The 25,686-nt window shown below is 41.9% G+C and overlaps 1 protein-coding gene across 11 annotated transcripts in view; it reads left to right on the top strand.

Annotated features, from left to right (window-relative positions):
* SPEF2 (sperm flagellar 2) overlaps positions 1 to 25,686 on the top strand; it is a 204,310-nt gene that overhangs the window by 33,976 nt on the left and 144,648 nt on the right. For all 11 annotated transcript variants that reach the window (XM_073237244.1, XM_073237222.1, XM_073237235.1 and 8 more), the window contains 3 exons: positions 37 to 177; positions 1,798 to 1,862; positions 6,040 to 6,226. In XM_073237244.1, the coding sequence (XP_073093345.1) occupies positions 37 to 177; positions 1,798 to 1,862; positions 6,040 to 6,226 (393 nt within the window). The remainder of the gene's footprint in view (positions 1 to 36; positions 178 to 1,797; positions 1,863 to 6,039; positions 6,227 to 25,686) is intronic.

Raw genomic sequence — 25,686 nt, 5'->3', positions numbered from 1 at the left:
ATGGAATAACTAAACTAACATGTATGGGATATTCAGCAACGCCTGAGCAGAAGACGACAAAATGAAATAATGGCCAAAATTCAAGCAGCTATCATACAGATTCCTAAACCTGCTTCAAATCGTACTTTGAAAGCACTTGAGGCCCAAAAAATGATGAAAAAGAAAAAAGAGGCAGAGGTAAGTAATAATCCTTTAATATTGTGTTATGTTTATTTTGATGAAAGAATGATCTTTCCCTAAAACATGTAGGGAGACCTTCTAAAACTTCTTACTTCCTTTTCAAATTATCTGTTGCATTGTCCCTTGTTCAAAACTCCTTCCTTGTTCGTATATCCAACCCATTTATACTGTTATTTGTTCAGAAGCTTTAGGCCGGGGTGGCAAACTCCTATTAAATGACCGTACCTGTCTGGACTCCTGTGTTGAAAAGCACTCTATGGTCCCTATAACAGTATTCTAGAATAGGTGCTGCTATAATGGGTCATAACTGTACATGTAATGGAATATAACAATGTTCTAGAATAGGTGCTGCTGTCATGGGTACAGAGGGACCGATTGGGGTACACATAATATATATGCACTATTCCTATTACTTAGGAATGTGCCATTGCTATTATTTACTGATGTGCCATTCCTAGTATATGTTTTACTCAGTTCATTCTCATCATGCTGCATTATTTTTTTATGAGTACCAGAAATGTTAAGTGATTTGCTTGCTGTGAGTATATTAGAAGATAACTACACCAGTGATATTTTACTAGATCAAACCAACTATCAATCATTTCAATAGGATACAATCTGATTATATTTCACAGAGGAGAAATACTACACTTTAATGGTAATATTTGCAATCTACACAGCATACTGCTACGATGATGGTTAATGGTATGCTGTACTGTGACCTAAGAAAAGGAATAATAACTACTCTTATTGAACATTTGCTATATGTCAAACTGTGGGTTGGCTATTTCATATTATCACTAAGTTGTAAATAACTCTATAAATAGGGTATTGTTTCCTTCATTTTGTATATGAGACTCAGAAAGCTGATGTGTTTTACCCAAGTTCCCAATGCTGTTAAAGCAGAGATTGACAGACCTCTCTGATTTCTAAATCCATTGCATTTCATATTAATCCACATTTCTTTGTTTTTTTAATTAAAAAAGTGTCCTGTATTTGAATTAAAAAAAAATACCAACCACAGAGGCTTTTCAGACCTCATTTTAGAAATGTATTTAATTTTTATATTTGCCTGAGCTGATTAAAGTTCATTAATAAGGATTTTCAGTAGACAAAGAATGGGCTAAAATTAATTTTCGGAGAGCAAATTAGTAGTGTCAATAAGGTTGCACAAGAAGTGTTTAAAAACCTGAGACAAATTTTAAAGAAGTATTTATTTCCAAAAATTGTTTATTCTTTTTTAAAAGTATTGCAAATAAAAGTGCACATCCTGATTCTTTTACAATCCTTGTTCTTATTAATCTTTGATGAGCTATCAGCTAGAGTTATGAACCAAGTGATGCCGGTCAGGCAATTTTAAGATTTTTTTTTCCCTCACCACTTTTTTTTTTTGGTATCATCAATATAATTCTAAGATTCTTTTAGGCATATTTAGCTTAGTCTAAAAGTAACAAACCAGAGTTGTAAAACTATTCTAGAATGCACATTTTCATATCTTGACTCCTAATTATCTGAATTAGTAGTACATACCAACTTGTAAACTTGAATGACCATGATAAATAAAGATTTTTCTATGGAGTTTAGAGGTGAAAAACTGATAATGAATTTCCTTTAAAGGATGTAGCCAATGAGATTAAGAGGTTTGAAGCCCTAATAAAAAAGGATCTCCAGGCAAAAGAAAGGTAAGATGGGCATTATTTTAATAATCATAAAACTGCATTCATTTCTACCTATAACTTTTGAATATTTAGAAATAGTTCACCTGGAATAACTGTTCCAAAGTTCTTTTCACTTTGTGGAATCTTCACTAAGAGAGTGTATGAAGAAAGATGAATGAGCTAAAATTCAAATTACTTGTTTATTTCCACCTTTTGTAAAGATCAAGAGGAAAACTGGCTATTATGAAATGTGAAGTTTATTTTTCTGTGCTATGCTTACTCTTTTAAGTTCACACACTTTTTAAAACATTCACTAAAATTGTTCAAGTTGCCACTAATTTAAATTTATCACAGTAAAGCCTTTATGAGACTTTAGCTGGTTTCTGCCAGATTGCATCCTCAGCATTTGGCACAGGGATCAGCAAGGAAGAGTGGTTGACCGAATGTCACTAAGGCAGTCGGTGCAGTGAGTCCATTGCAAAAAGTGCCTGGTTAATGGGCTTCATTTGCCTAAAAATAAAGATTCCCTCCTTTTTTCTTTTAGAATAACAGAAAATAATCTATTAGGGACTGTATATGTAAGAGCAACTTGAGTTCTGCATTTTTAAATGGAAACTATTCAAACACTACTCATTTATACTTTATGGAATATGAAGTAAATCTCTGTTAAAGAAGAAAAACAAACATTTCTGAGGGGAAGAAGTAGAGCCAAATGAGGAGGAATAAGAATATACTAGAAGAAGAAATGGTAAGGAAGTCAGGTGTAGACAGAAAATGAAGCAAAGTGAAGAATACCCAGATCGCCTTTCTTCCTACCATCTACAGGAACTCCTGATGACCTGTTCTGATTCCTGCTCCCTTTATCAGTGCTGCCCCCGACTCCTAAAGAAAACAAAGTCCAAGCCTCTCACCCGTGTAGCCACCACCTGAACCCCACCACACCAACCCTGACCTTGGCCCATAGAACCACTAGATTTCTTCCAATACTGTCTCACACCTCATCAGCCACATGCTTTGTAGTGATAAACAGATGGTAACCACCAGAATGACCATCTTAAAATACTGAAATACTCTTTTTACTTATTGGTGAATGGTATTCTCTTTAGCTCCATTGTTAGTCTCTTTCCTGGGACCCCCTCAATTTCCACAGTTTAGCAACCAAAATTAACACCAAGCACAGCAGCATCTTCCAGTCCCTTCACCAGCATCCACTTTGATTGATAAGTGTCCTTGTTTTGTCTCTTACTACATGTTAAAAGATCATTCCTGTACGACACAGCTGCAAACATTCACCCTCTTCCCTGTTGCCTTTGCCAACCCAGCCTGAACTTGGGTCTATCAGTTAACTTTAGAAACCGCCAAACAAGAGTGAGTTAAATTAGGTAGAATTTTATTTCTCTCTCATGCAATAGAAATCAGAATATAAGTAGCCCAGAGTGTGTGTTGCAGCTCCAAGGTCATCAAGGACTGATGCTTCCCTTTAGTTCCACTATTCTAATGTGTGGTTTTGTCCTTCAAGTCACATTCACAATACAAGACGACTGTTGGGGCTCTGACCATTTGGTCCACGTTCCAGATGTCAGGAAGGATAGGCGAAAAATTGATTTTCCCCACCAGAAATAGCTCCTTTTAAGAGTCTTTCCAGAAGTCCTGTGTAACATTTCTGCTGATATCTTATTGGCCAGAATTGAGTCACATGGCCATACCTAGCAGAGTGGAAGGCTGGGAAATGTGGTCTTTTGCTGGATATGTTGTTTTCTGAATGAAACTAGAGCTCTGTTTTGAGGAAAGAGGGAAGGAAATAGTATCTAGCACAGGTCCTTTTTCTGCAGAAGTCTCTACTTGGTCTTGCCAGAGACTTAGACCACAGGGCAGTCATAAGATATAGACATCCTTATTTCTCAGACCAGCAGGAGAAATAGAGCCTGGGGCAGCTGGAGTCCCTGGTTAACCAGTCACTTCTAGTTATAAACAGCCTCATCTGGGACTTTTAAGTCCATTTCACTGTGCTTCACAAGAGCATTTTCTCTAATGGCTCCAAAATAAAAAATGTTGGGAGCACTGGCCTAGAGCAAGCTTTTAAAGAAAACAAAAGCTATGGTACAAGGTGACCCGCTTGAGCCTCTTTATTCATCATTACGTCTTTAGTTCATTCTGAATCTTAGCTTAGACTGTAGATCTCTCAATAAGAACAGGGCAAGAGCTCCCATGGCTGCATTCTCCCCACATGTTCAATTTCTTTGTTTTTTTATAGAAATAATAAATGCTATTTTGGATTCATAGAATTAATTTAGGCTTTTCCTAGCAACTGCTCTTTTTATATATACAAATTTGGCCACGGTTCCTTTTTCTAGTAATACACATAAAATGATTAACTCTGTGGAGGCCTGGAAAGCAAACATAAATATTGCCCTCAGGAAATCCAAATCTAGTAAAATGAGTATTTATTCAAGTAAATATCTTTCTTCAGACCTAAGGGCTATGATAGCAGATGGATGGATGGACAAATGGAATGATTGATAAAGGAGAAGCAGGATGTTAAGTATATTGTTGACAGTATAAATACAGTGTCAGAAGAGCTATTTACACATGCTTAATTCAAGGCAAACTTTTAAACCACGCATTTAAGTAAAAATATCATAAGAATTTTGTTGAATGATCTGAAAAAGTTATGCCTCACAGTGTTTATAAATACTTCATTGTACTAACTCTTAATAAACAAATAGGGTTAAACTTTATCTTTGAACTTTCGGAGGCTTTGGTAGCTAAACAGTTTCTGCTCAACAACCCTTAGTGACAGAATGCAACTGAAGGTTTGGTCCCTGCTGATAAAATAACCAGAATTTCAGTGTGTGATTTTTTAAAGATTATATTACACTTGTACAGTGCTTCTTAGTATATAATTTGAAACTTAGCAAATATCAACTGCGTATCAGGACTGTGAGGCACAAATACAGAGAGGAGTTTAATAGAATATTTTTCTTATGAGCTAAGAGTTCAGCTGGAGACAGCAAACCTAAAAATAATGAACTATAATACAAAGAATCTGTACTATAAATGTGATTATTCAGTAAACATGAAATAACTCTTTTTATAAAAGCACTTCTGTCTGTATGAGAATTGATGACTAGTCTCTACACACCATAATGTGTCCTTGTCTTTTGAATTATGTTGTTTAAACCAAATACATTAATAACTTATAACACTAAAAATAATTATTCATAATATTAAAATTAATTATTTCTTGGCAAACAGTATTATTATGTATCTTGTATCATAGTACTGTTATATTCTGCTTATCTTTTAAAGGGATATGCTGATGAGAATTGATGATTTGATTCTTATATACATAAAAATGTATCTTTTACTTTTAAAGATAACTTTTGAATGCATCTATAAATTCTGTACAAGCTACCATTTGTCTCACACTAAATTGAGTGTGTTTGCATTCTGTTGGTGAGACTACCAGGCTCTTTTGATCCTTTAAAGTTGGACATGAGGTAGGGCAAGAACCTTGAGGTAGATCTTCTCACTTTGGTCTCCAGAATTTGGGCGAGAGGCTAGGTCAGACCTATGTTTGCAAGTGTGGTATGAGGAGCAAGTCAACCTTCAACTACCGAGCTTGCAGTAAGAGTTGGGCCAACTGGCCTAAGTGGTCAAAGTGTTACTGGGACTTCAGAGAGCAACTTACATTTGCATAGGTATGAGGAGAGTTGTGGTGGATGGAACCACCTATGGAAGTACTTTCAGTGTCCTACCATTGGCATACCTACCTGGCTGCCTCTTGCAGAGGTATGCCTTTCTTGGCACTGGGTTATCAGTATTGTGCCTATTCTTCATTCAAAGCAGTGAAGGCAAGAGGCCTAGAGCTAACAGGTATATGAGGGAGAGAAATCTAGAATCTGTGGACACAGTGAAAATCATGGGAAGTGACAGAACAAGTAGGTGATAGGCCCAGAAAGAAGGCTATGTATGCTGAGGACCTCATAAATATGGAGTCCAGAAATGGAGTGAGACAAATGGACTCTATTGATAAGCTATGAGTGTCACACAGAAATTCTAATATTTGTTCTGATACTTTTATTAATAAATTAACAGAACATTCAAGGGAGCTTTCTCCTGAGGTCTTCCTCCATAGTTCCAAGTACTGGCATGTGATTGCATTATTTTGTCAAAGCTAAATAAAAACTTTTGTTCTTAGTGCATCCAAGACTTCCTTAGATACAGCAGGCCAGACAGCTACCGATTTGCTAAACACTTATTCAGATGATGAGTACATTAAAAAAATCCAGAAGCGCCTTGAAGAAAATGCTTTTGCACGAGAGCAAAGAGAGAAAAGACGGCGGAGACTGTTAATGGACCAGTTAATAGCCCATGAAGCACAAGAGGTAAGATATTTAAATGTTGGTTAAATAAAGTGTTGAAAATTTTACAAAATGTAGTTTTCTATATGCACATAGATTACTATTTGATTCTGAATCAAATGTCAATGGCATATCCTCATCATAATAGCACATACACTAAAAAAAATAAATCTATAATAAAACATTTACTAACGAACATAAAATCTGTTGATGGTTATACAACATTGTGAATGTACTTAATACCACTGAATTGTACATTGAAAAATGGTTGAAATGGTAAATTATATGCTATGTATACCATACCACAATTGAAAGGAAGGCGCGACACACAGCAGCAATTCACCGGAGAATTCCACCTTATTAGGGAAAGGTGCTGGGTTATATAGGAAGAGGCATAAGGTAATTGTGGTATCACTTCTACGGGGCTGGTGGCTATTGGCTAGGTGCTGGGATTGGGAGGGGGCGAGAGGTGATTGGGCTTCAGGTGGCGCCGGCAGCAACTGAGGACCCAGAAGAGAAGCAGGAAGTTTGCCATCTTATGGTTGGGGCCCTTCATTCCCCCCTTTCTCCTCTATGGGGTGTGGACGTTGCTTTCTCTCTGACTGCTTCCTGCTGAACGGGGTCGGAGAAGGGAGTGAGGGTTTGAGGATTGGGAGGAAAGGGTTGATAGGATTCCCCACAGAAGGACGAGTAGATGTGGACTTCTTCAGGTTGGAAATCAATGAAGGTTCCCTGTAACCATAGGTCGAGGACTTGTTGATTCCAATGGTGCCAAGAGGATACGGGTGCCAGAAACCAGGCATCTGAGGCCAGTGTTTCCAGGAACTGTTTCCAGCGGGGAGAGTGGTCCGTCTCAGCGTATGGTGAGAAGGTTATGTGAGGGTGAGGGATCTTCTGTGGCTAAAAGCTGGTAGTTCCTGAGTAAAAGATGGTTGAAAGTTTGATTAGAGATTTTACCAACTTGGGATTTGATAAACTTTACTATACAAGGCAAGAAGAAACAGGCGAGAAGAATGATTATTATAGGGCCTGCAATGGGCCACAGCCAGGTGAGGAAGGGGTTTGTTAGTATTGAAGAGAATGGGTTGGAATTGGAAGCAGAGTGGAGGCTGGAGGCAAGGTTGGTGAGTTTAGTAATGTCAGTTTCTACAATGCTGGATTCATTGATGTAATAGCAGCACTCCTCTCGAAGGAAGACACAGGTGATGGACGCCCTTCTTGGCTGTAAGCAGATCTAAGGCCCGCCGGTTTTGAAGGTTGACCTTAGCTAGTGAAGTGATCTGTCTTTGGAGAGAGGCCAGGGAATTGGCAGTGGATGTCAGGGCCCCCTCAAGTTTGGCGTTGAGATCTCTAATTGCCCATAGAGAGTGACCCAAGGCTCCCCCTGAAAATCCTGCCCCAATGGCTGAGGTGGCTAGGGAAATGCCGACCATAATGGGAAGGAAAGCAGCCCTTCTTGTGCGCAAGGGCAAAGGAGGTTGGAGCTCAAGGAATTCTGCCCTGCTGTAAAGTGTAAGCTGTGGGATTAGGGTGACGAGAATGCAGGGTGTGCTGGAGTTGGGAGGCAGTGAGTTAAAAAGACTGCCATTACACCAAAAGGAGTGTCCTGGCTGTGTAAAAGTCGTAGAGCCAGAGGTAGGGGTGTGGATAGAGAGACAGTGAAGTGCGCTGGAGGGGGGAGGGGTTGGGTCTACACAGTGGTGGATGGTGAGATTGTTTGCGTATTCTGGTTCCCATAGGGTTATGTCTGCCAGAGGGCGGAAGGGTTGTCCTTCTGCGTGAAAGGAGTAATTGGAAATGTTAAGGGGCACAGCGGCCAGCAGTGGGCGCTGTAGTAATGTGCACAAGAAACAATTGGCAGTGTTAAGGGTGTGGTTGAGAAAGATGGTGGTGTCCTGAATGAGCTGTAACCAAGAGTAGGAGGAATTGGAAGAGGGGCGGGGGTGAGAAGATGAAGAGGCACCGTCAAGAGTTTGGATAATGACTTTTTTGGAATGTCCAATATCAGATGCAACTTGAGAGATCTGGGAATGAGAGGGAACATACTCTCGAGAGATATGAAGGGTACCATGGGGGGTCAAGGACCCCCCATAGTAAACTGAGGCTGTGACTCCAGCAGCCCATCGAGAGTCCCAGGGATCTGGGATTGATAAGGAGAATGAGCCGTTGGGATATTTCATGAAATGGTTGGAGGAGTAATACTGTGGGTACTAGGAGTTACCCATGTAGTGAATGGCTCAAGACCAGTAGGGACATCCCCTGTAGGTATTTGGCCATTGCCTGCAATGGGCTTGTCTATGGTCATAGAGAAAGCAGAGGTAGGGAGAATAAAGGTAGCTGCTAGTGAACACTTCGGTGGAGGGAGGAAAGTGGAGGTATAAAGGCCCAGAGCAGCCTTTCAGAGGGCAGTCTAATGTGGCAATAAGGGCAGTAACTTTTGTTTGATGCTGTGTGTAAGTCTGTCTGACTTGGAATTGCCATACAAAGGAGGCTGGGGTGGCGGGGAAGACAATAGGAATGAGGAAAAAAAGCAAGAGAGCAGTAAAGGAGGGAAAAATCATGATTCGGGTATGGATGGCAAAGGGGGTGAACGGGAGATGTGGAGTTTTAAGGGATCAGAGCGATGAGGCATGGTAGAGTAGACAGTGCCTTGGGCTGTATACGAAGGACTCTGGATTGTGACAGATGGGTCTTGGGTGTCCAGAGAAGGTGGGTCCTGGGTGTTTGGTTTCAAACTGGAGATATGAATCCAAGGGGTGACAGAGTTATTAGGCAGTAAGAGCTTGGCGGCCGAGGGGGTGCAGAGAGTAACTGGGTGTGGACCTTCCCATTTTGGGGTGAGAGAGGGCTGATCCTCTGGCAGCTTATAAAATACTAGTTGGCCGGGCTGTAAGACAGGAGGATTTTGGGAGGCGGATGGATCAGTAAGGAGCGAATCCTGATATTTCCACAATTCAGTGCGGAGGAGAGAGAGTAGCAGAAGGGCCATATTGGGAGGAATTGGTCCTTTGTGGGAAGGGAGCCCTGGAGATAGAATCGAGCGGCCATACATGATCTCAAAGGGCGACAAGAAGGAAGGTTTCTTTGGGAGGGCCCGAATGCGGAGTAGAGCTAAGGGAAGTAAGCGAACCCAGTCAAGGTGTAGTTCTAGAGATAGTTTGGTCAGGATGTCCTTTAGAGTCCTATTGGTTCTTTCTACTTTTCCCGAAGCCTGTGGTCGATAAAGACAATGTAAATGCCAGGGGAGCGAGGGCGACTTGGAGAGGTTCTGGATAATTTAGGCAGTGAACTCAGGGCCATTATCTGATTGGAGGGAAGTGGGCATCCCGAACCTAGGAAAGATCTGGGTGAGGAGGATAGAGGCAACTGTGGACGCTCGTTTGTTAGTGGTGGGGAAAGCCTCGACCCATCCTGAAAATGTATCTACTAACACGAGTAGGTATCTGGTATGCCATACGGGGGGCATGTTAGTGAAGTCTACTTGCCAATCTGCGGCGGGGACATTACTCCTTGCTTGATGAGCTGGGAAGGGTCGGGCCTTGATGGGGGTATTAGGGTTAGTGCATTGGCAAATGGTGCACCTGTGGGTGATTTGGTCAAGTAGGGTTTTGTCTTCAGGAGAGAGAGAAAAAAAGGATTGTAAAAAATGGATCAAGGATTGGGGGCTAGGATGGAACAGATCGTGTAAGAAGTGGAAGAGAGACTCTTTGTCCTGGGAACAGAGGGTGTCTTGTGATAAGGCTAAAACCACAAGGGCAGACGGATTGTTGTCTGGTGTGTCTTCTGATAGGGCAACTGACCGGGCTACTCTGTCGGCTTTGTTGTTACCTCTTGCAGTGGGGGAGTCATCCTTTTGATGTGACTTGCAGTGGACTATGCCCAGTCGGTGTGGGAGTTGTGAAGCCTCTAGGAGTTTAGTTATTAAGACTGAATTAGTGATGGAATTTCCTTTTGTGGTGAGGAGGCCTCATTCTTTCCATACTACTGCATGAGACAAGAGAATGTGGAATACATATTTGGAGTCAGTGTACAGTGTGAGAGACGTGTTGCAGGCCAGAGTGCAAGCTCTGATGGCTACAATGAGTTCGGCCTGTTGATTGGTTGTACCGGGGGGTAGGGCTTGTGCCTTGATGACATCTTCGAGGGAGACTACTGCGTATCCTGCATAGTGGGTGCTCTCATGTTTAAAGGAGGACCCATCAGTAAACCAGATGAGGTCGGAGTGTGAGAGGGCTCCTTCGGAGATCGTGGAGTGGCACGGAAGGAAGTTGTGAAGGGCTTCCAGGCAATCATGTGAGGGAGTATGAGGAGAGTAGGGTAGAGGAAGAAGAGTGGCCGGATTCGGGGGGGGGGGCAGGGGAGGAAAAAAATGTCTGGATTTTGGAGGAAAGAGGATAGTAAGGTCAGGAGTCTGGAGGGAGGGAGATTCTGTAAACTTTTGTAGGTTAAGAGGTCCTTTAGGTCATGTGGGGACAGAATGGTAAGGGGCGTCCCGAATGTTAGTTTATGAGCTTCTTTCTGCAAGAGCTGCCCAGTGGCTATGCCCATAGGCAGGGGGCCCATCCCCAAACTGTGGGGTCCAATTGCTTGGAGAGATAAGCTACTGGGGCAAAGGATGGGCCATAATATTGGCCTAGGACTCCTAGTGCTTGACTGGACCTTTCATGGATGTATAATGAGAAGGGCTTCGACAAATCAGGAAGGTGGAGCGCTGGGGCTTCCACAAGGGCTTGACGGAGCTTAATGAAGGAGTGTCTGGGTGAGGAGGATAATGGTTCTTCAGGGGGGCCCTTGCTGAGATTGTATAGGGGTCTTGCCAACAGGGAGAAGTTAGGGATCCACGCTGTAAAATACCCAGCTAGGCCTAGAAAGGAAAGGATTTCTGTCTTGGTTTTGGGAATGGGCAGGTTAGAGAGAAGTCATTTTCTGTCTAAGGTAAAGGACTTTCTTTGTTGAGACAGAAGGAATCCAAGGTAAGTGACAGAAGGGGAAGAGATTTGAGCTTTGACGGGATACCCGGTAACCTCTCGAAGCTAGAAGGTTAAGTAGGGAGGCAGTGTCAAGTTGAGACTGTTCCCATGAGGGACTGCAGAGTAGAAGATCGTCCATGTATTGTAATAAGGTGGACTCGGAGTGATCATGATGAAACTGTTTGAGGTCCTGAGCTAGGACCTGTCCAAAAATATGGGGACTATCTCGGAAGCCTTGTGGCAAAACTGTCCAAGTGAGTTGTTCAGAATGTCTTGTGTATGGGTCCGTCCAGGTGAAGGCGAAAAAATCTTGGGAGGAGGGGTCCAGAGGGATAGAAAAAAATGCGTCCTTGAGATCTAGGACTGAGAAGTGGGAGGCTGAGGCAGGGATCCACGATAAAAGGGTGTATGGATTTGGAACTAAGGGATGGATAGGGACGATGGCCATGTTAATGAGGCAGAGATCTTGAACTAGGCGGAAAGATCCGTTGGTTTTTTTAACAGCTAATATGGGGGTATTAAACAGAGAGTGAGTGGGTCTGAGGTAATTTTTGTTTAAAAGGTCCTGAATGATGGGTTGGAGGCCTATGAGGGCCGAAGTGGTTAGGGGGTATTGGTCCTGACAGATATACTGAGAGGGGTCACGTAATTTGATAGAGGCAGGAGGACATAGAGCCATGGAGGGGCTTGTAATGTCCCAAACTTAGGGATTTACAGGGTGTATGAGGGCAGAACTGGAGCTTTCATTGGGTAGAGGGGGGTCGTCAGCTATGAGGGCCATCAGAAAGGGAGTACTGGGGGCTGTGGGAGTGTATATAGTTATGGAAACGTGGAGGAGAGAAAGGATGTCCCATCCTAGTAAAGGGATGGGACACTGGGGCATAACCAGGAAGGAGTGGGAGAAAGGTATGGGATTGTCTTGGATTGTGCATAAAAGGTGGGGGGGGGTGTTTAATGGGAAAATCTGTTTACCTCCTACCCTGACTATGGGAGTAATGGCAGGCATGGTAGGGCCCCGGTATTCTCGCAAGACTGAGAAGGCTGCTCCTGTATCTAGGAGGAAGGAGATGGGGCGACCGTCTACTATTAAAGTAACCCTGGGCTCCTGTTTGGTGATGGAAATGGTCGGGTGAGAAGCCTCTGGGCCCCGTCAATATTCTTCTGCAAGCCCCACTATGGCAGGCTTAGGATGGGGGTTGTTTGTCCAGCCTCCCCTTTGGGTGGTTGGGCAATCAGACCCCCAGTGGCCCTTTTTGTGGCATTTGGGGCATGGGGTGGTAGGAGATCTGGGGGAGGGTCACACCCTTGACCAATGTCCTTCTTTTCCGCACTTGAAACAAGCTCCGGGGTGGGGGGGCTTGTTTGGAGAGGGGCGCCCAGGTTGTGGTTTTATCAGCTGGGCCAACATTTGGAAGTTGGCCTGATCAGCCTTTTGTTTACAGCGTTCTTTCTCCTCCTCCCGGTTATGGAAGACTTTAAAGGCCACTGTTAGGATCTCAGTCTGTGGGGTAGTGGGGCCCTGTTCTAACTTTTTGGGTTTAGCTTTAATGTCGGGGTAGCTTTGAGCTAGGAAGTATGTCATAAGAACATGTCTTCCATCAGGCGTTTCTGGGTCCAGGCTGGTATACTGTAATAGGGCTTGAGTGAGTCTGTCTAAGAACTCGGAGGGAGTTTCCTCCCTCCTTTGAATTATGTCTTGGAGCTTTTGAAAATTGACTACTTTACGAGCTGCCTTTTTCAGACCTGCTATTAAGCAGGAGGTGAAAATATCTTGAGAGCGGAGACCCACAGCAGTGTTATAATCCCAGTGTGGGTATTGTTCTGGGACAGTGGTGGGGCCAGGGGGATAAGTGGGGTCAGTCCTGTGGGTTTCGGTAGCATGCGTTTGGGCAAAGTCCCAAACTCATCTACGCTCTTCAGGGAGGAGGGTATTGGCCAGGAGCATGAAAATGTCACGATGTGTGAGGCTGTAAGACTGTAGGGTCCATTGAAACTTCCTGATGTATGTCATGGGATCAGTGGAAAAGGAACCTAGGCGTTTCTCAAGTTGGGCTAAATCTCCTAGGGAGAAAGGGACATGAACGCACATGATGCCTTCAGGTCCCGCTACCTCCTGGAGGGGGGCAATAATTTTGGGAGGCCCGCGGGACCGAGTCTGAGGGGGACTGAAGGTTTCTGGCTCAGTCTGTGGGGGAGAGACAGGTGTTAGGGGCAAGGACAGAGGAGGCTCCTGGGACTTAGGTAGAGGGGGGCGGAAAGTCTCAGGCTCGATCTGCAGTGAGGGGGAGGCAAGGGGGATGAAGGTGGAGGGGGTGAGGTGGGGGAGGAGATGGTGGTGGAGGAAGGGGGAGGGGCTGTTGTAGGAGAGGAGGGGGAAGGGGGAGGATGGGAGGCTTCTGTGGGGGAGGAGGTGGAGGCGGCAGCGGACTGCAGAAGAGGGCAGAGGGGTTGTAGGAGGGGGAGGGGCCGAATGGGGAAGCCTGCATGGCAGAGGTTCATCGGCTGGGTCAAAGGTAATTGAAGAGGGACTGGGAGTGTGGAGAGGGGAGGGAGATGGCTTGCAGGCTAGGAGAACTTGGAGCGGGGAACAGGTGGTGCAGAGGCTGGGATTTTGAGCTAGGAGGCGAAAAGCTTCGATATAGGGAATCTCCTTCCATTTTTTCAGGCACTGGCAGTAGTTAAAAAGATCACGAGTGATGTTAGGATCAAGAGTTCCCCCTGCGGGCCATTGGTTGTTATTGTCTAGGGGGTATGTCGGCCAATCTTGGGAGCAGTATTTATGGAGAAGTTTTGGTTTTATATCAGGGGTCAGGGAGAGGGTAGCTAGATGCTTGAGCAGGCATTCAAGGGGTGAACTTTCAGGGAGGGATGAGGAGGCTCCCATGGCTAAAGGACAGAGAAGGAGACAAACAGGGGAAGATGAACGGAGATCCTCAGACTGGGAGCAGACCGCAAGGAGACAAAGGGCATCCCCAATGATCCTTGGTGGTCTGCGGAAACTTGTATACGAGTTGGAATTTCTTAGGAAGTGTGGGTCGTCACCCAGACTTCTCTAAGAAGGCAGAGTGCCGGAGTCACGAGGAACCTAGTACTAGGAATTTTCAGCAGAAGGAGCAGAATGAGGGGGGCGGGAAAGGGAGCATTCTCATCCGCAAAGGAGTCACCTCGTTTATGGCTGTTGGAGGAGGGGCCTGAGGGTCCGCCGCAGCTGTGAAGGCCTGAGGCAGGGGGAGTTCCCTCCTCGTCCCCAAGTGTCAGGGCTGTGCTGGACGATCATGGTCAATGGCGCTGCAATAGCTCGGGGAAGAGCGGCCTGCTCCGGGGGAAAACTTACCCAAAGGCCAAAGAGGAGCAGTGAGTGTGAGGAGCCAGTGCCGGAAAAAGAGGATGAGGGCAAGCTGGTGCTGGTGTCGGGGGAAGACGGGGCCCAGTTGGGGTGCCCTGTCTCCCGGGTTTTGGCACCAATGAAAGGAAGGAATGACACACAGCAGCAATTCACCGGAGAATTCCGCTCTATTCGGAAAAGGTGTTGGGTTATATAGGAAGGGGCATGAGGTGATTGAGGTGTTACTTCTACGGGGCTGGTGGCTATTGGCTAGGTGCTGGGATTGGGAGGGGGTGAGAGGTGATTGGGCTTCAGGTGGCGCTGGCAGGAACCGAGGACCCGGAAGAGAAGCAGGAAGTTCACCATCTTATAGGTGGGGGCCCTTCAGCAATAATATAAAAGTACTGGCAAAAAAGAAATCTAAAATCTATGTCAATCATGTGTATCATCTATTGTTACTTTTAGGGTAAAAGGGAACATTTTTTCCATTTTTACTGAGGTATAAGTGACAAAAATTTTGTATATTTTCTTAAGGTGTACAATGTGATGTTTTGATACATGTATACATTGTGAAATGATTACTAGAATCAAATTTATTAACATATCCATCACCTCACATAGTTACCTTTTTATGTGCATTTGCTGAGAATACTTAAGATCTACTTTAAAAAATTTTTTTTTATTTTGTCATCAATCTACAATTACATGAAGAATATTATGTTTACTAGGGTTCCCCCTTCACCAAATCCCCCCACAAACCCCATTACTGTACTGTCCATCAGCGTAGTAAGATGCTGTAGAATCACTACTTGTCTTCTCTGTGTTGCATAGCCCTCCCCATGCTCCCCCATTATACATGCCAATTGTAATGCCCCCTTTCTTTTTCCCCACCCTTATCCCTCCCTTCTCTCCCTTTCTCCCCAGTCCCTTTCCCTTTGGTAACTGTTAGTCCATTCTTAGGTTGTATGATTCTGTTGCTGTTTTGTTCCTTCAGTCTTTCTTTGTTCCTATAGTCTTTGGGTTTGAGGTGTGTCTCTTATAAGCAGCATAGAGATGGGTCTTGCTTTTTTATCCATTCTATTATTCTGTGTCTTTCGATTGGTGCATTCAGTCCATTTACACTTAGGGTGATTACTGAAAGATATGTACTTATTGTCATTGCAGGCTTTAGATTCGTGGTTGCCAAAGGTTCAAGGTTAGCTTCTTTAGTATCTTACTGTCTAACTTAACTCACTTATTGAGCTATTTTAAACACTGTCTGGTTATTCTTTATTTTTCTCCCTTCTTATTCCTTCTCCTCCATTCTTTATATGTTGGTTGTTTTATTCTGTGCTCTTTTGTGCTTCTTTTAACTGCTTTTGTGGGTAGTTGATTTTATTTTTTGCCTTTAGTTAGTATTTGGTTGGTCTGCTTTCTTTGCTGTGATTTTATTTTCTCTGGTGACATCTATTTAGTCTTAGAAGTGCTCCTATCTAGAGCAGTCCCTCTAAAATACCCTGTAGAGGTGGTTTGTGGGAAGCAAATTCTCTCAACTTTTGCTTGTCTGGGAATTGTTTAATCCCTCCTTCATATTTAAATGATAGTCGTGCTGGATACAGTAATCTTGGTTCAAGGCCCTTCTGTTTCATTGCATTAAATATATCATGCCATTCTCTTCTGGCCTGTAAGGTTTCTGTTGAGAAGTCTGATGATAGCCTGATGGGTTTTCTTTGTAGGTGACCTTTTCCCTCTCTCTAGCTGCCTTTAAAACTCTGTCCTTGTCCTTGATCTTTGCCATTTTAATTATTATGTGTCTTGGTGTTGTCCTCCTTGGATCCATTCTGTTGGGAGTTCTGTATACTTCCATGGTCTGATCGATTATTTCCTCCCCCAGTTTGGGGAAGTTTTCAGCAATTATTTCTTCAAATACTCTTTCTACTCCTTTTTCTCTCTCTTCTTCTTCTTCTGGTACCCCTATAATGCGGATATTGTTCCTTTTGGATTGGTCACACAGTTCTCTTAATATTGTTTCATTCCTGGAGATCCTTTTATCTCTCTCTCTCTGCATCAGCTTCTATGCATTCCTGTTCTCTGGTTTCTCCATCAATGGCCTCTTGCATCTTATCCATTCTGTTTATAAATCCTTCCAGAGTTTGTTTCACTTCTGTAATCTCCCTCCAGACATCTGTAATCTCCCTCCAGACTTCATCCCTTAGCTCTTGCATATTTCTCTGCAGCTCCATCAGCATGGTTATGAGCTTTATTTTTAATTCTTTTTCAGGAAGACTGGTTAGGTCTATCTCCTTTTCAGGGTTTGCCTCTGTGATCTTGGTCTGTATCAATTTCTTCTGCCTTTTCATGGCGATAAATATATTTGTGGGGAGCTGATGCGTGTGTTGGGTAAGAGAAAGTCCCTTCTTGACAGTTTATGGCCTTCCTCTCCTGGGAGAACAGCAGCCTCTAGTGTCTTGTGCTGGGCAGCTGTGTGCATTTGGGGCTTCTGATTCTTGCCCGGCTGCTATGGAGTTTATCTCTGCTGTTGCTGTGGGTGTGGCCTGCCTCAGGCTGCTGCTCCAATATGGCAGAGCCGTGTCGGAGGGGGAACAGGCGAGAGGCTGTTTATCTCTGTGGGGGGCCTCTGAGCTGCACTGCAGGGGTTCAGGCACCCAGAGTTCCCCAGGATTCGCAGCTGCTGGACTAAGTGTCCCAGGATGCTTCCATCCGGTTGTGGGGTTCCCTGTCTCTTTAAGACTTCCAAAAAGCATTCGCTTTTCTTTGTCCTGGGTACGCCAGCTGCAATGACCCGCTCACAGGTCTTACTGTCCTGTTTCCCTAGTATCCAGCACCCCATGCATGCACTGTGTCTGCGCTCTGGTGCGAATGTCTAGGGCTGGGTGTTCAGCAGTCCTGGGCTCCCTCTCCCTCCCTGCTCCAACTCCTCTCCTCCCACCGGGAGCTGGGAGAGGGGCACTCAGGTCCTGCTGGACTGCGGCTTGTATCTTACTCTCTTCGCGAGGCGCTGGGTTCTCATGGGTGTCGTTGTAGTCTGGCTGTTGTCCTGTGACTTCTGGTCTCTCTTTTAGGATTAGTGGTTTGTTGTATTTTCAAAAATATATATGGTTTTGGGAGGAGATTTCCACTGCTCTACTCACGCTGCCATCTTGGTTCTCCAAGATCTGCTTTTATAAATTGAACTATTTTATATTCCACATATAAGTGAGATTATTCACTATGTACCTTTCTATGCCTAGCTTATTTAACTTAGCATAATGTCCTCCAGGCTTATTCATTTTGTCACAAATGGTAGGATTTCCCTCTTTTTAAGACTGATTAATATGTCATTGTATTTATATGTTACATTTTTCTTTATCCATTCATAATCATTAGACACCTTGGTTGTTTCCATATCTTGGCTGTTGTGAATGGTGCTGCAGTGGAAATTGGGTATAGGGATTTCTTTGATGTCTGATTTCATTTTCTTTAGAGGTATACCCAGAAGTAAGATTACCAGATCATATGATAGATCTATTTTTAATTTTTTGAGAAACCACCATACTGTTTTTCATAGAGGCTGTACCAATTTACATTCCCACCAACAGTTTGTAAGGGTTCCCCTGTCTCCACATCCTTGCCAGCACTTGTTATCTCTTGTTCATTCTGATAGTAACCATTCTTACAGGTGTGAGGTGATAACTTATTATGGTTTTGATTTACATTTTCCTGATGATTAGTGATGATAAACAACTTTACATATACCTGCTGGCCATTTGTTTTGTCCTCTTTTGAAAAATGTCTATTCATTTGCCCATTTTTTAATTGGGTTATGTGTTTCTTTGCTGTTGAGTTTTTGGAATTCCTTGAATATTTTGGATATTAACCAGAATGCACAGTTTGCAAATATTTTTTCACATTCTGTAGGTTGTCTCTTTACACTATTGATTGTCTCCTTTGCTGTGCAGATACTTTTTAGTTAGGTGCAATCCCACATGTTTATTTTTGCTTTTGTTGCCTGTGCTTTTAGGGTTATATCCAAAAAATCATTGCCTAGATGATGTTAAGTTTTTTCCCTAAATTTTCTTCTAGTAATTTTATGGTTTCAGGTCTCATGTGTAAATATTTAATTCAATTTCAAGTTGTTTTTGCATATTGCATAAGATAAGGGTACATTTTAATTCTTCTGTATTTGCAATCCAGTTTTCCCAGCATCATTTTTGAAGAGACTGTACTTTTAATTTTTTGAAGGGAAACCATTGTATAGCCTTGAGTACCCTTGTTGAAGATTAGTTGACTGTACACGTATGGATATATTTATGGGCTTTCTATTTTATTGCATTGTTCTATATGTCTTTTTATGCCAGTAACATACTGTTTTGATTACTATAGCTTGGTAGTATGTTTTGAAATCAGCAATTGTGATGCCTACTATTCTGTTTTTCTTGCACTGGCTATTGCTTTCATTATTCAGAGTCCTTTGAAGTTCCATGTGAATTTTAGGGTTGTTTTTCTCTTTCTGTGAAAAATGCCATTGAAGTTTGATAAGGATTACATTGAATATGTAGATTACTTTAGGTATTATGTCATTATAACATTATTAATTCTCATATTAATACATGGATATCTTTCCATTTATTTGTTCTTCATTCTTTCATCAGTGTTTTATAGTTTTCAGTATATAGATACTTTATCTCCATGGTTAAATTTATTCCTAAATTTGATTTTTTTATTTTTGATGCTATTGTGAATGGGATTTTTCTTAATTTCTTTTTCAGATAGCTCATTGTTAGTGGATAGGAACACAACTGATTTCTATACATTGATTTTCTATCCTGCAACTTCACTAGATTTGTCTTTAGTTCTAACAGGCTTTTTTGTTGGCATCTTTAGAGTTTTCTCTATATATATCATGTCATCAGCAAACCAAGACAGTTTTACTTCTGCCTTTCTGATTTGGATGCCTTTTATTTCTTTTTCTTGCCAATTTCTCTGACTTCCAGTACTATATTAAGTGTAAGTGCTAAGAAGGGGCATCCTTGTCTTATTCCTGACCTTATAGGAATGGTGAAAACTTGAAATCTTTTAGCATCATAACACTGAGTATGATGCCAGCTGTGGGCTTGTCATATTTGGCCTTTATAATGTTGAGTTACATTCCTCCCATACTAAGTTTTTGAGAGTTTTTATCCTGAAAAGTACCTTTTTCAAAATTGTTTTTGTATCTACTGACATTATCACAAAAAGGAACTTTTAAAATGAAAAAGTTGTTAGTTGTCTCAGTTTGTTCACTGGTCTACTCCAGAAGTTTTCCAAGTGTGATTCCTGCATCAGCAGCGTCATGCGGGAATTTTTAGTAATGTAAATAATTGGTGCCTACCTGAGACATACTAAATAAGAAGGAACTCAAATCACAGCTCTGGGTGAGACCCCATCATCTGTGCTAACAAGCCCCCTAGGTGGCTTGAGAATCATTCACCAACTCTTACACATATTTACTCAGCCTCTTCTGTGCTCTGGGTATTTGTCCTAGGCCCAGGATGCAACAGCGAATAAGAATAATGAGAAACCTGCTCTCACAGAGCTTCCTATTTGGGGCAGAGTATATAAGTAAGCAACTAAAGTACAAAGGCGATGGGAGGGACAGATGACACATAGAAGGAAAGTCCATCCCTGGCTTGGTTCAGAGATGGTTTCTGGAGGATGGTAGCACAAAAGCATGAGGAAAGGTCAGGAGTTAGTTAGTTGAAGGTGGGGGCGATTGTGGTGGGGTTGGATGAGAGGCAGTTTCCAGCAGAGGCTAAAATAAAGGAGAGTGTGTTTTCAGAAAGGATGTCATATGGAAAGGCTCAGCACTTGTAGTGAACTAATGTGTCATCTGGCAGGAATCACCAGAGGCCAAATCATATGCACCCTGTAAGCTTTATAGAGGGAAATAGGAAATTTCGTCCTGAGTGCAAAGGGGAGCAAGAGTGACAAGGTCACATTTAACTTTGAAAAGAGCACTCCAGCTTGAGTTTTGACACGAGATTATAGGACAGCTATACAAGTTATAGCTTTTGTTGTAAACCAGGCAAGAAATGATCCCAGTTTAAATTTAGGGTAGCAGCAATGAGAATGGAGAGAAGTGGCTTCAGGAGGTATTTTAGAAGTAAAAGTGAGAGAACTTAATGATTCATTAGATACGGGGAAGTAAAAAAGTGGGATGAGAGGCTAAACATGTAGCTCAGGCAGCTGGGTGGATGGAGGTGTCAAATGCTGTGACGGGGAAAGTGATAGGATGAGCAGACCTGGGAGTAAGATGATTTGAGTTGTGAATGTAAACAGGACAAATACATATTTCTAAAATATGAAAGACCATTTGAAGACATTTCTCTTATTCACCTAACTATCTCTGGTCTGCTCAGTGGTTCTATTAACTGAAGGGAAATACCAGCTTCATTTAGGTATGGTGAAATGAAACTATTTATCCATGGATTCACTTCTTTCTTAGTAAAAAAATCAAAGAATAACTCTGCCATCTCTTTGTGCTAAACAGTTACTTTTTATACTTCAGATTCACATATATCTTTACTCAGTTCAATAGTCTCTCTTTTAATTAGAAGAGTTACATATTATAAAAGTTATATGATTAAAAAGGTGATTTTAAAATAACTACCTATTTCAACTTTCCTTAACTAGCAATGAAATTTTGAACACATCATCATTTATGTTACAAAATACTTGTGTGTTGGCTGCTGGGATTTTTCAATTCTTTCTGCTTATAATCTAGACCTGATATTTTACCTGGAAAATGGGGTGCACAAATTCTGGCTTTCCTCACTTTCCACAAGGATGCTATTATCATTGACTTTTCGAGGCTCTCATGGGAAATCTGTTCAGGGATCCAGCAACCTAAGGGACATCAAACGGAGTTGGTGCTTTGCATGGTTCCATCAAGGGAACTCTATCTTCATGATGCTTCTTCTCCATCTTGGGGAGAGCTGCTAGTCCTGGAGTCAGCCTTGGGTATGCAGCTAGAGGCCTCCCCCTCCTACTGCCTCCTTTCCATTATGTGTAGTCCCCAGCCTTCCTGTGTAGTGGACACAGTGCCACTGCCTCACAGTGATGGAATAGGAAACTTCCATGTGCCATATGGCCTGTTTTCTCATCCATCCTTCTTTCCTCCAAAAAAAAAAATGGTGTTCTGTCAAGCAAGATTTCCTCTGGCCCTTGGCTATTCAGGCCCATGACATGAATCTCCTAACAGCCCTGGATGCTTTCATTCTGGCTCCATGTGCACTGCATCTATCAGAAACACCTCTGTGTCTTCTCTAGCTTCTAGGTTGTTGCACTGTCCCCCCTGTTAATATACCCTTATTTAAGTTGGGCTTGTGAAGAGAGAGCCAGAGACCTGTGCTCCAGTCTTGCCTAGTGATTCATAAAGAGATATAACTTCTGAATGAAATTATGAGATTTAAGGTTAGAAAGATCACTTTGACTTTTTTGGAGGATAGCTTTTGGAGAAGGGGTGGCAGAAAGGCATGATACCGAGGGATTGATGTCTGAGGTAGGGGCAGTGTCAATAGGTATAGAGTGGAGTAGGGAGTGACTTAAAAACATACATAGGAGGTGAAAGAGACTACTTCTTCAAGAATTGGATATTAAGAGTGATAAGAAAGGAATGGATTTCGATGGCCTTAACATTTTAGGTTACAGAGTCATAAGTTTATAGGGTTATCAACTGAGATGGGAAAATTCTTGGGAGGACCAAGTCTGAAAAGGACTTACTGAGTTTAGTTAAGGACTTGTTGAGTTTGAAGTACTCCATAGGTATATACTTTTTATTTTAATCTCATTAATGTACAATTACATGAACAACATTATGGTTGCTAGACTCCTCCTATTATCAAGTCCCCACCACATACTCCATTACAGTCACTGTCCATCAGCATAGTAAGATGCTGTAGAATCACTACTTCTCTTCTCTGTGTTTTACTGCCTTCCCTGTGTCCCCCCCTACATTATATGTGCTAATCATAATGCCCCCTTTCCCCCTTTATCCCTCCCTTCCCACCCATCCTCCCCAATCCCTTTCACTTTGGTAACTGTTAGTCCATTCTTGGGTTCTGTGAGTCTGCTGCTGTTTTGTTCCTTCAGTTTTTTCCTTGTTCATATACTCCAAGAATGAGTGAAATCATTTGATACTTGTCTTTCTCTGCCTGGCTTATTTCACTGAGCATAATACCCTCTAGCTCCATTCAGATTGTTGCGAATGGTAGGATTTGTTTTCTTCTTAGGGCTGAATAATATTCCATTGTGTGTATGTACCACTTCTTTATCCATTCATCTACTGATGGACACTTAGGTTGTTTCCATTTCTTGGCTATTGTAAATAGTGCTGCAATAAACATAGGGGTGCATATGTCTTTTTCAAACTGGGCTCCTGCATTCTTAGGGTAAATTCCTGGGTCAAATGGTATTTCTATTTTGAGTTTTTTGAGGAACCTCCATACTGCTTTCCACAATGGTTGAACTATTTTACATTCCCACCAGCAGCATAGGAGGGTTCCCCTTTCTCCACATCCTCGCCAGTATTTGTTGTTGTTTGTCTTTTGGATGTTGGGCATCCTAACTGGTGTGATGTGATATCTCATTGTGGTTTTAATTTGCATTTCTCTGATGATTAGGGATGTGGAGCATCTTTTCATGTGCCTCTTGGCCATCTGAATTTCTTCTTTGGAGAAGTGTCTGTTCAACTCCTCTGCCCATTTTCTAATTGGCTTATTTGCTTTTTGTTTGTTGAGGTGTGTGGGCTCTTTATATAATTTGGATGTCAAACCCTTATTGGATATGTCATTTATGAATATATTCTCCCATATGTAGGATGTCTTTTTGTTCTACTGATGGTGTCCTTTGCTGTACAGAAGCTTTTTAGTTTGATATAGTCCCACATGTTCATTTTTGCTTTTGTTTCCCTTGCCTGGGGAGATATATTCATGAAGAAGTCACTCATGTTTATGTCCAAGAGATTTTTGCCTATGTTTTTTTCTAAGAGTTTTATGGTTTCATGACTTACATTCAGGTCTTTGATCCATTTGGAGTTTACTTTTGTGTATATGGGGTTAAACAACGATCCAGTTTCATTCTCTTACATGTAGCTGTCCAGTTTTGTGAACACCAGCTGTTGAAGAGGCTGTCATTTCCCCATTGTATATCCATGGCTCCTTTATCATATATTAACTGACCATATTTGTGTGGGTTTATATCTGGACTCTATCTATTCCATTGATTTATGGGTCTGTTCTTATGCCAGTACCAAATTGTCTTGATTACTGTAGCTTTGTAGTAAAGCTTGAAGTCAGGGAGCATAATTCCCCCTGCTTTATTCTTCCTTCTCAGGATTGCTTTGGGTATACAGGGTCTTCTGTGGTTCCATATGGATTTTAGAACTATTTGCTCTAGTTCATTGAAGAATGTTGTTGGTATTTTGATAGGCATTGCGTTGAATCTGTAGATTTCTTTAGGCAGGATGGCCATTTTGACATTATTAATCCATCCTATCCATGAGTACAGGATATGTTTCCATTTATTGGTATCTTCTTTAATTTCTCTTATGAGTGTCTTGTAGTTTTCAGAGTGTAGGTCTTTCACTTCCTTGTTTAAGTTTATTCCTAGGTATTTTATTCTTTTTGATGCAATTGTGAATGGAATTGTTGTCCTGATTTCTCTTTCGGTTAGTTCATCATTAGTGTATAGGAATGTGACAGGTTTCTGTGTATTAATTTTGTGTCCTGCAACTTTGCTGAATTCAATTATTAGATCTAGTAGTTAGTTTTGGAGTGGATTCTTTAAGGTTTTTTAGATACAATATCATCTCATCTGCAAACAGGGACAGTTTGACTTCTTCCTTACCAAGCTGGATGCCTTTTATTTCTTTGTGTTGTCTGATTGCTGTGGCTAGGACCTCCAGAGCTATGTTGAATAAAAGTGGGGAGACTGAGTATCCTTGTCTTGTTCTTGAAAATAAAGGAAGAGCTTTCAGCTTCTCACTGTTAAGAAAAATGTTGGCTGTGGTTTTGTAATATATGGCCTTTCTTATGTTGAGGTGCTTGGCTTCTATATGCATTTTGTTGAGAGTTTTTATCATGAATGGATGTTGAATTTTGTCTGATGCTTTTTCAGCATGTATGGAGATAATCATGTGGTTTTTGTCCTTTTTGTTTATGTGGTGGATGATTTCAAATGTTGTACCATCCTTGCATCCCTGGGATGAATCCCACTTGATCCTGATGGATGATCTTTTTGATGTATCTTTGAATTCAGTTTGCTAGTATTTTGTTGAGTATTTTTGCATGTATGTTCATCAGGGATATTGGTCTGTAGTTTTCTTTTTTTGTGGTGTCTTTGCCTGGTTTTTGTATTAGAGTGATGCTGCCCTCATAGAATGAGTTTGGTAGTATTCCCTCTTCTTCTGCTCTTTGGAAAACTTTACAGGGGATGGGTATTAGGTCTTCACTAAATATTTGATAAAATTCAGCAGTGAAACCATCTGGTCCAGGAATTTTGTTCTTAGGTAGTTTTTTGATTACCATTTCAATTTCCTTGCTGGTAATTGGTCTATTCAGATTTTCTGTTTCTTCCTGGGTCAGCCTTGAAAGATTGTATTTTTCTAGGAAGTAGTCCATTTCTTCTAGGTTATCCAGTTTGTTACCATATAATTTTTCATAGTTTTCTCTCATAATTCTTTGTATTTCTGTGATATCTGTAGTGATTTTTCCTTTCTTATTTCTGATTCTGTTTATGTGTGTAGACTCTCTTTTTTTCTTGAAAAGTCTAGCTAGGGGTTTTTCTATTTTGTTTATTTTCTCAAAGAAACAGCTCCAGCTTTCATTGATTCTTTCTATTGTTTTATTCTTCTCGATTTTATTTATTTATGCTCTAATCTTTATTATGTCCCTCTTTCTACTGACTTTGGGCCTCATTTGTTCTTCCTTTCATAGTTTTGTTAATTGTTAGTTTAGACTGCTCATATAGGATTGTTCTTCTTTCCTGAGGTAGGCCTGTTCTGCAGTATACCTCCCACTTAGCACAGCCTTCACTGCGTACCACAGATTTTGCGGTGTTGAATTATTGTTGTCATTTGTCTCCATATATTGCTTGATCTCTGTTTTATTCATTGATCCATTGATTATTTAGAAGAATGTTATTAAGCCTCCATGTGTTTGTGGGCTTTTTGT

Source organism: Manis javanica, chromosome 1 (genome assembly GCF_040802235.1).
Source record: "Manis javanica isolate MJ-LG chromosome 1, MJ_LKY, whole genome shotgun sequence".
NCBI lineage: Eukaryota > Metazoa > Chordata > Mammalia > Pholidota > Manidae > Manis > Manis javanica.
The sequence above is the reverse complement of the archived record's forward strand: the minus strand, read 5'-3'. Positions and strand labels throughout refer to the sequence as shown.